Source organism: Pseudochaenichthys georgianus, chromosome 10 (assembly GCF_902827115.2).
Source record: "Pseudochaenichthys georgianus chromosome 10, fPseGeo1.2, whole genome shotgun sequence".
NCBI classification, from domain to species: Eukaryota; Metazoa; Chordata; class Actinopteri; order Perciformes; family Channichthyidae; genus Pseudochaenichthys; species Pseudochaenichthys georgianus.
The window spans coordinates 373,270-384,483 of NC_047512.1; the positions used below are offsets into that span (position 1 = coordinate 373,270).

At 48.3% G+C, this 11,214-nt stretch overlaps 1 protein-coding gene across 1 annotated transcript; it reads right to left on the minus strand.

Moving 5' to 3' along the window:
• Positions 1 to 768: 768 nt before the first annotated feature.
• Positions 769 to 10,870, minus strand: LOC117453880 (WD40 repeat-containing protein SMU1). Its single transcript, XM_034092911.2, has 9 exons — positions 10,763 to 10,870; positions 9,393 to 9,603; positions 7,557 to 7,709; positions 6,230 to 6,340; positions 4,570 to 4,698; positions 3,820 to 3,939; positions 3,017 to 3,133; positions 2,779 to 2,906; positions 769 to 1,064 (listed from the first exon to the last, which is right to left on the minus strand). The coding sequence occupies exons 1-9, from the start codon at positions 10,786 to 10,788 to the stop codon at positions 848 to 850; spliced, it is 1,212 nt and encodes a 403-aa protein (XP_033948802.1). The 5' UTR covers positions 10,789 to 10,870; the 3' UTR covers positions 769 to 847.
• Between the last annotated feature and the right edge of the window lie 344 nt (positions 10,871 to 11,214).

The window sequence follows — 11,214 nt, forward strand, 5'->3', positions numbered from 1 at the left end:
ATGAGATACACACACACAATGAGATACACAGTCAGATACACACCATGAGATACACACACCATGAGATACACACACCATGAGATACACACACACCATGAGATACACAGTCAGATACACACCATGAGATACACACACACAATGAGAGATACACACACAATGAGAGATACACACAGTCAGATACACACACACAATGAGATACACACACACACACACACAATGAGATACACACACACAATGAGATACACACACACAATGAGAGATACACACACAATGAGATACACACACACAATGAGATACACACACACAGAGATACGCACACACACACACACAATCAGATACACACACAATGAGATACACACACAATGATACACACACACACAGTCAGATACACACACACACAGTCAGATACACACAGTCAGATACACACAGTCAAATATATACACACACACACACACACACAGTCAGATACACACACACAGTCAGATATACACACAGTCAGATACACACACACACACACAAAATCAGATACAGTCACAATCAGATACACACACACACACACACACACACACACCTAAAGTTGTTCCATAAGCTGATTTCCCAGTTTTTTTAAATACCAACTATCAGGAGCAATCAGGAAAACGACTTTGAAAGCAACAGCAACAAGACGCCATGCCACGTTGTGTGTGTGCCATTGAGACAGCGAGCTACTGCTCTAGCTGGTAAGCGGCGGCAGCGGCCCAGAACCATAGAGGTAAACTATATCCACGTCTCTGGAGGAAAGTATGAAGCTGGAGAAGTCGTTCTTTAGTTCAAGCTGGCTCCGGAAGAACAAGAGCAATCGACGGCGTCATGGCGAGGCCTCACTCATCAGGTTCGTTTTGAGACTTGACCCCCGGACCCTTTGCTTCCCCCCCTCCAGACGCATCCATTCCCTCACCTTCACGGTGCCGTCCGACGAGGCGCTGATCACATGATGTCCGTCTGGGGTGAAGGTCGCCTCGTTCACAAACGACGTGTGCCCTCGGAACTCCTTCAGGGTTTTACCCGACTTCAGTCCGTGGATTCTGAAACACAGGAAACCTAAATGTAAACCACGACCACGGATATCAGGAGAAAGAAAAGCATCCACGACACGATTCGATGACTGTCGACATGTTTCTAGCATCACATCAACAAGAGCATTTCACATCAGCATCAGTGCGGACGAGGGGTGGAACGGTATTCGTCCCGTACGTCACGGTTCGGCACTCGCAGTCACGCGGCGAATACGACTTTTTTTACGAGTGTGAAAAAAGTCTGTCACTCAGGGCAGCAGTACACTATATATACTCCAGGGGGCGGTATTGCGCCTAAAAGCCAGCCGCCCGTAAATAAGAAATGAAGAACAAAACAACAAAACACATGAAGAAGAACAGTTAGCAGCTACGGCGAGTTCACACAACACACAGGAGCTAGAAGACCCACCTGCTTCTTTTAAATCAGTGTGTGGGAACATTTCGGGTTCCCTGTGGACGGGTGGCGCAGTGGTCTGTGCATCCGATCATCAGATCAAGGGGGGTGCTGGAGAACTCCAGTTCGAAACCCGCTCCCGCCCCACTGCGTCAGGCCGGTGTGTCCTTGGGCAAGACACTTCACCTGAACTTGCTCCTGTGGGTATTGTCCACAGTATCTGACCATTGCATGTGTGATATATGTGTATATGTAAAGCGCTTTGAGTCATTGATAAAGCGCTATAATAAATGTAAGGAATTATTATTATTATAACAACGATGGGGGGTGCGAGTTGTGGATCGGACGAGGACGGTGTGTCGGCGTTGTTCGACAGCGACATGCTAGTGGTAACAAGTCAAACATGCTCAAGCACCTCCGAGTCAGTCTCAGTCCCCAGCGAGAGGGTTTCCTCGACGGCAGGTGGCATAGTTACCGCCAACAGATCTGCCCTCACTGCCGACAACGTAGACTAACTCGTCTTTTTGAAGAACAACTTGAAAATAGAGTAAAGCTTGAGTACCTTTATTTAGGCGTAATGGCCTCACACACTCACAAGTTAATACACATGTTAGACTTTGCTCCTAAAGGTACAGATTTTATTTAGCTTTATATTTATCATTGTATTTATTTTACATGTTGACATCAGGAGATGTTATCCAGTTCTGCATCGCCTTTTATTGAAACACTTTCTTATTATTTATTTTAATATTTTCAAGACATTCTTTTTAGTCGTACAGATTATTGAACCTTTTAGTTTGACATCAGCCAATATAGATAATATGGCCATCTGAGTGTGTCCGTTTGTTTTTAACTGTGTAACAGTTACTGATTCCAAATGTTAGAGTTCCTTATTTTCGAACCCGTACCGACCGTGACTTCTGTGCACCGCTACACCCCTAGTGCAGACAATATGCTGCTCGGCCGCTCAGACAATATGCTGCTCGGCCGCTCAGACAATATGCTGCTCGGCCGCTCAGACAAGATGCTGCTCGGCCGCTCAGACAAGATGCTGCTCGGCCGCTCAGACAAGATGCTGCTCGGCCGCTCAGACAAGATGCTGCTCGGCCGCTCAGACAATATGCTGCTCGGCCGCTCAGACAAGATGCTGCTCGGCCGCTCAGACAAGATGCTGCTCGGCCGCTCAGACAATATGCTGCTCGGCCGCTCAGACAATATGCTGCTCGGCCGCTCAGACAAGATGCTGCTCGGCCGCTCAGACAAGATGCTGCTCGGCCGCTCAGACTCTCGGCTGATGCAGAGCTGGATGGGGGGGGGGGGGGGGTTTACCTGATGGTCTGGTCGAAGGAGGCGCTGAGCAGCTGGCTGCTGTCTTTGCAGAAGGAGACGCAGGTGACTCCTTTACTGTGAGCACGCTCAAACCTGCGCAGACACTGACCGCTCTGGATCTTCCACACCTGAAACGATACAGGTATTCATCATTCAGCATTGCCTTTCTGTTGGACACACTTCGATAGTTCCAGGTAGGCCGAAGATCGTTCTGATACATCGAATGGAACAGAAGTACCTTGATCTTCCCGTCCTGAGCGCCGGTGGCCAGCATCTCCGTGTCTCTGCTGAAGCCCATGCAGAGCACAGCGTCGTCCATCATCATGAAGTTATCCTGGGCCTGGTACTTCAGATCCTGACACACACACACACACACACACACACACACACACACACACACACACACACACACACACACACACACACACACACACACACAACACACACACACACACACACACACAACACACACACACACACACACAACACACACACACACACACACACACACACACACACACACACACACACACACACACACACACACCACACACACACACACACACACACACACACACACACACACACACACACAGTTATATTTAACCCAATCTGTTTTTGCATTTGAAACCTTCGACACAGTTCATAATGGTCTCCTCTCACGGCCTCGGGTGTAGCTGCCACCTCTCTTAAGGGGGAGCAGCTCTGGTTCCTTGTTGGGGTTTATTTATATACCAACTATGTGCAACATGTGCATTTTTTAAATCTTTAATATTCTTTTGATGCATGCTTCTTGGTTAAAATTAAGCTGTCTTTGGCTCTGTGGCTCCTCCCCCTCTGTGGGACAAACAAAGGTATTCTGATTCTACGACCGAGCACAAGCTGCCATGACATCGTGCATTGTTCATCGAGAAACCCTTCTTTCTGGAACGCAGCTTCCCGGTCAAATCCTCCGGCCGTAAACTTCACAATAAAGCGTCGTCAGTGTTTGCCATCAAAGCTCCAGCTCGTCTCTCTGAGTTTCGTCTCCATCACACTCACCTTTCTGATTTTGCCGGTGGTGAAGTTCCAGACCTCGATGAACCCGTCCACAGACCCCGTCACCAGGTACTGACCGTCGGGGGAAAACCGGGAACACTCAACGTGAGACTTCTGTCCAAACTGAGCAGGGAGGAGACAAAAGACACACGTCAGAAACTAGGCCATAAGACAAAGAACATCCGTTTGCATATTCCATTCACTATTTCTAAAAGGTGTACACACACACATCGGGGTGTACACACACATCGGGGTGTACACACACATCGGGGTGTACACACACATCGGGGTGTACACACACATCGGGGTGTACACACACATCGGGGTGTCCGCAGGAACCCTGAAGTCACATGTAAGACCCTTTCCATACATGTTAAGACCTCATCGCCACTTCGAGTTCTAACCGGTTACCTTGGCGACACACTTCACCTCACATTGACTATATACAGTACTCATCGTCCTTCCTCCTTATCTTCCAACCATTTGGACGCAGACTTGCATTTCCCCATAACGATGTTGCTTAGCAACCGGCGTAAACGGAGCTTGACTACATTCAGGCAGACGGTAGAACACAACCTCTTTGGACACTTTAGATACTTATACTATAACAAGCTACACAATGTAATACTTTTGAAAATGCCGTTTCATATTTTTTAATAGCTTTCATTTTCCTTAAATTGATTCATCAACTTGCAATACTTTGTAAGACCCCACGGACCCCCTGGATATATATTCATTGCAGCGGATGTGTACCTTGATGTGTCTGCTGAGCTGCGTGGGGAAGGCCTCCTCCTGCACGTCTTTCACGGCTGCTTTCCCTCTGAACAGATCGATGGTCATCCCGGGAGGAAGGAGGCCCTGATGCTGCTGCCACTTCAGAGACTGAGGAGGCGGGACAGAGACGACACGTCAGCGTTAACACACTAGTTAGTTATGGTGGTGACTAGTGCCTCTCAATGGCTAAACTATTTGGACGCGTGCAATTTCCACATACGGCGAAGTTTGTAGCTTTCAATATCTCTTATTTACAAAGAAAAACAGCGCGTTCACCGACTCAGAAAACTCTCCCCGTCACAGCCAATGCACCGGTGCCAGGAGACCAGTTATATGTTGTTGCCCCATTACGCCATCTAGTGTTCAGAATCACAAAACCATTCTACCGGGTGAGCGTTTCACAGTGGAGCGACTATCCGTTCCATTTGTCCGGTGTGTAAGGGAGACTTCTGCATCAATGGAGAGTCAGGACTCGGAGAGACACGAGGAGAGCTGGAGCTCTGATGTCAAACAATCCTGGATGGATATCCTCGTGGATTCATCTTCCTATTATACACACATGCATTTCCAAACATCTGGACTACCTATGTTGCAAATGTATTATCTTTTCAATTTCCACACGGCATCTATTGCACGTCTGTCCGTCCTGGGAGAGGGATCCCTCCTCTGCTGCTCTCCCTGAGGTTTCTCCATGTTCCCTTTAAACTGTGGGTTTTCTCCGGAAAAAAAGGACAGAGGGTCTGAGGACAGAGGGTCTGAGGACAGAGGGGCTGAGGACAGAGGGTCTGAGGACAGAGGGTCTGAGGACAGAGGGTCTGAGGACAGAGGGTCTAAGGACAGAGGGTCTGAGGACAGAGGGGCTAAGGACAGAGGGTCTGAGGACAGAGGGTCTAAGGACAGAGGGGCTGAGGACAGAGGGTCTAAGGACAGAGGGTCTGAGGACAGAGGGGCTGAGGACAGAGGGTCTGAGGACAGAGGGTCTGAGGACAGAGGGTCTGAGGACAGAGGGTCTAAGGACAGAGGGTCTAAGGACAGAGGGTGTCGTATTGTCATACTGATATTCTGTACACACTGTGAAGACCACTGAGACAAATGTAACATTTATGATATTGGGCTATATAAATAAACCGATTGATTGAAACAACGACGTTTATTACAAGTATAACGGCCGGAGAATTCACATCAGAAGTCACAGCAGCAACAGGTTCTGACGGCACGGGTGATCCGCCTCGCATCTTGGTAGACCCTCTAACTAGTTTACAGAGAGTCAAATCCACATATTGGGGATGGGCGTAAACATCTGCAGACACAGGAGATGCCTCTCACATCTGTGGAGCTTAGGAAGCCAGCGCTCTCACAGTCGTAGACCCCCTATGTCCGCTAGGTCAAGCCATAACACCTAGTATCACCATACGACTGCATCACCACGTTCCTTACGGGAGATAAGCAGCAGGGATGGTCGTAAATGTCAACACACAGAATAAGGTTAAATATATTAGGGGTAAGACAGAAATATTCCCTTACACTATATATATATTCATGTTGCTCTGTTGGAGTCTGTGACTTCAGGTTGTCATATCTCCACTGTAGCTGCTGAGCACACGACGAAAGACTCGACACTTGACGCTGGTTCGCTCACCTGTCCGAGCAGAGCCATGAGACGAGAGGGAGGGACGACGCTCACTTCTCCAGCTAAAGCCTGAGCGATGGCTGCTCTCCGCTTCTCTTTGCTGCTGCCGTCTGGGTACGCCTGCACGCCAAGAAACACTCATCAGAAACTCCACATCGTTAACATGCTGCTGTGAGAGCCAGAGTTCATGGGAAAAGGTTCAATCGTTCTGTCAGCGAGTGGCACTTACGAGTATATCTCAAATCTATGCTTCATTACTAAAACGCAACTCAATGACTGACGAGCTCTGAGTCCACACACACACACACACACACACACACACACACACACACACACACACACACACACACACACAGTCTCTCTCTCTCACACACACACAGAATCTCTCTCACTCACATAGTCTCTCACTCTCACACACACACAGTCTCTCTCTCACTCACATAGTCTCTCACTCTCTCTCACACACACACACACACACACACACACACACACACACACAGTCTCTCTCTCACTCACACAGTCTCTCTCTCTCTCTCTCTCTCTCACACACACACAGTCTCTCTCTCACACACACACACACACACACACACACACACACACAGTCTCTCTCACACACACACACACACACACACACACACACAGTCTCTCTCTCTCTCACTCACATAGTCTCTCACACACACACACACACACACACACACACACACAGTCTCTCTCTCACTCACATAGTCTCTCACTCACACAGTCTCTCTCTCTCTCTCTCTCTCTCTCACACACACACACACACAGTCTCTCTCTCTCACACACACACACACACACACACACACACACACAGTCTCTCTCACACACACACACACACACACACACACACACACACACAGTCTCTCTCTCTCTCACATAGTCACATAGTCACATAGTCACACACACACACACACACACACACACACACACACACACACACACACACACACACACACACACACACACACACACACACACACACACACACACACACACACACACACACACACACACACACACACACACACACACACACACACACACACACACACACACACACACACACACACTTCTGTAGCTAAGTGGGCCATTATACATGTAAGCATGCATTTACTTTAGGATTTGATACTTGAGTGTTTGATTGGTACTGCAGATAACTGGTTCAGTACACCAGGATATGTGTATTAAAACACAGAATATACTGATTGTATATGTAAGGGAGTTAAGCGGAGCCTAAAATGTTCCTAAAACATTACGCAGAACCGGTCGGAGGCTCCGTGGCTGAAAGGACGGATCCTTCTCGGTGGAGCGGCCTCACCTCTCGCGGGTCGAAGTACGAGCGGGCCAGCAGGTTCTCCAGGTGGATGTACCTCTCCGGCTGCGTCTGCTTCAGCATGATCATGGGGTCGGTCTGTCTGAGGAGGGATCGAGCTGCACCCAACTCTCGCAGCTCGATCAGCTCCAACACCACCTGCAGGGACAAGGAGAGGAGACAAGGAGAGGAGACAGGTGTGACTCCTCATTCAACATGCACATGTTCTAAACTGCATGTAAAGTGAAGGTTAAAGGGGACCTAAATGCAAAATGCACTTTTATACATCGCTGTTCCAGGGAACTCACCACGTGTCAGAAAACACAACCCTCTCTATTTCCCTCCGTACCCAAATTCGGGATGCCAGCGATTAGTCGATACAGGCTCCATCATCGAGAACTATTTTTAAAAATCGATTTTATTTTATTTATATATTGTTTAATTATTTTTTCCTGGTTAAGTTTCAAACTAAAAATAGACTAATGCTAATAATAGTAATAGTATTAATAATTGTAAATGGCCATTGGTCACACCACCAGTTTGTTTTCCTGTAAACTTGGAGGAAGCCAGCTGCGCAGAGTGCAGACTGCGCAGAGTGCAGACTGCGCAGAGTGCAGACTGCGCAGAGTGCAGACTGCGCAGAGTGCAGACTGCGGCATGTTAAAGAGCATCTTGCAGGGTTTTTTGCTACATCTGTGCTCAACCTTGCCTGAAAATTAAAAGAGTGAAAGCAGGATTTGATGTGTTTCACGAGACGTAAGGACTGAAGAGGGAAAGGAGCCGTTTTGAGCTCTGCTGGGGGGGGGGGGGGGGGGCAGCTTCTCAGACTCCTCCTCTGGAAGCAGTGTGTAGTTGGTTTGAGCGGTTGTTCTTTAGTGAGCTGGCTTTCATTGCATTTCAGCGTCTGTAACCATGGCGAGCTGAGTGTGTGCAGGTTGCACGACTCGAGCCCGTCAGGACGTCGAGTCCAGTTTCCCTCACGGGAAGAGGCCCGGAGCGAGCGTTCACCTCCCTGCAGCACATACTCTCCCCCCCTCGCTCCTCTCTCCCCCCCTTCGCTCCTCTCTCTCTCCCCCTCGCTCCTCTCTCCCCCCCTTCGCTCCTCTCTCTCTCCCCCCTTCGCTCCTCTCTCTCTCCCCCCTTCGCTCCTCTCTCTCCCCCCTTCGCTCCTCTCTCTCCCCCCTACGCTCCTCTCTCTCCCCTCTTCACTCCTCTCTCTCTCCCCCCCGCTTCGCTCCTCTCTCTCTCCCCCCCGCTTCGCTCCTATCTCCCCCCTTCAGCCCTCTCTCTCCCCTCCGGTACACAGCACCGTGGTGTGGAGTTGCAGTAGGTAACGCGAGATGCGGCTGATGCTTGCGCATTAGTTTCTGTTATGGATCAGTATCAACCGTCCTGCCAGCAACGCTACTTTAGTAATAGCCTGGTATGATAGCTCACTTCACGATGTTGTGATGCGACCGGCGTTAGCTAACATTAACTGTGGCTAACGCCGGTCTCTCGCCCAGTTCTCCACAGCTCCCTTTCTCTCCGATGGCCGTTACTTCTTCTACTCCTCGTCTCTTGGACGCCGAGCAGGCTCGTCATTATAGTCACATGCATTCGAATATATATGTTCAACCTCTTCTGTGATGCATGTGTATTCATACGTCAGACCGGCCGCTCTCCCCCGTGTTGCTTCACACGCGGGAGGTCACGTGGAGTCTAACTAAACCGAGGCCAGGTGTCACCGTAGTGTATATTTCTGTATACATTTCATTTCCCTCCGCCTGTACCCACGGGTCTCTAACCGGCACGTTGCTCTTTCGGCATGGAGACTGTATCTAGACTGCACGAGCGCCCCACCTGCTCGTAGAGGTCGATGAGGGTTTTGTCGGGCAGCTTCAGGGACTGGATGGCCTGCAGCACCGTGTCCCAATGGCCGCTGTTAATGTCGGCCACAAAGCTCTCGATGCTGTCCACGGTGTTCAGAGAGACGGTGGTCTCCTCCTGCAGCGTCACCAGCGTCCTCTGCAGGTTGTTCTCCTTCAGGTACTGCATGATCAGACGGATCACGCTGAGGACACACGGGCATGGCGAGGGTCAGGCAAACAGACAATGCCCTTAGTTTAGGTAGCAGAACGAGGTATATATATCTTTACTTTAAATACAGCTGGTGTTTTAAAGGACCCGAGGTAGTGGAAGAACAAACCACTTTTATTAAGACTGTAATATCTCTCCTTAAGGGCTTTTAACGGTGTGTTCTGCAATCAAGAGTCCATCCTGCCCAGTGTCCTTATATTAAAGCTGTCCTCCTGCCCGGTGTCTTTATATTAAAGCTGTCCTCCTGCCCGGTGTCTTTATATTAAAGCTGTCCTCCTGCCCGGTGTCTTTATATTAATGCTGTCCTCCTGCCCGGTGTCTTTATATTAAAGCTGTCCTCCTGCCCGGTGTCTTTATATTAAAGCTGTCCTCCTGCCCGGTGTCTTTATATTAAAGCTGTCCTCCTGCCCGGTGTCTTTATATTAAAGCTGTCCTCCTGCCCGGTGTCTTTATATTAAAGCTGTCCTCCTGCCCGGTGTCTTTATATTAAAGCTGTCCTCCTGCCCGGTGTCTTTATATTAAAGCTGTCCTCCTGCCCGGTGTCTTTATATTAAAGCTGTCCTCCTGCCCGGTGGACATTAGCTTCTGAGGCGAGATCTGGCTAATTTCCATGATGGAATTAAGAGTTATTTAATGTGCATTATCCCTTCTTAAATACAGTCACAACCATGTACAGTATGGAATATGATATCACGTCGAAGCTATTTAAATTGCAACGTGTTAGAAGTGTGAGTGGATCATTAAACGATATATATAATAATAATAAACAGACTTTTGTTATTTACATTGAAATGAGTTTTAGCAACTGGCAGAGGAATGCTAACGGTAGCACATGCTAACTTACACTTACTCTCCTACCTTTTAATATTATTTACTAGAGGAGTGAAGCAGACACAGGGTGAATGGGATGATGAACAACAGAGCGACTTTAGAGACTGAAATCACCGGCAATTTAATCATAAAAAGACAAAACGGTTTCTATAAGGTGTCTATTAGTTAGCATGTTAGCTCAGAATGCTAAAGGGGGGTAAAACAGGCCTCAGTGACAGAAAACATTACGATATAAGGTTATTTACTGCGCGGTTTATTATAAGAATGAACCAGCTTTAAGAGTAATTAGCAGGACTACTCACTCAGCTGATTCCACCTCCAGAGACATCGTTATTTATCTGGTATTTATCTCAGAATACAAGCCTGGAAACACCCGAGTGGCAGGAGGAGAAGCGAGGAGCGAACCGGAAGTGCTGGAGGATTCTGGGAACTTCAGAATAAAGCAGTGTTTTCTTTATTCAAGAAAATATACGTGTCAGGCACTATAGCAGATATAAGTACCGTACAAGCTTGGCTCCCCTAAAGAGGGGGGGAGCTCCCCTGGAGGCCGACTTTGAGATAAATAAGGGGAGCCCAAAGAAATCGTGCATATGTGTCGGTCAGATACCGCGGTGAAGTTAGTTTGTGGCCGCCGAGCCAGTCATGTGGATGTCTTTGTACACATTATGAGGCCGCCGTGCCTATGTTTTTGTTTTCACTGCTAGTTTATGCTTATTATTAGTTTTTAATTAGTGCATTACAAAATAAATAAAAT

Coding starts and splice junctions, on each gene's coding strand:
- LOC117453880 (XM_034092911.2), bottom strand. CDS start 10,788: ATGTCTCTGGAGGTGGAATCAGCTGA. Junction 4,699..6,229: donor TCATGGCTCTGCTCGGACAG/GTGAGCGAACCA, acceptor CCGCCTCCTCAG/TCTCTGAAGTGGCAGCAGCA. Junction 3,940..4,569: donor AGCTCAGCAGACACATCAAG/GTACACATCCGC, acceptor CTCCCTGCTCAG/TTTGGACAGAAGTCTCACGT.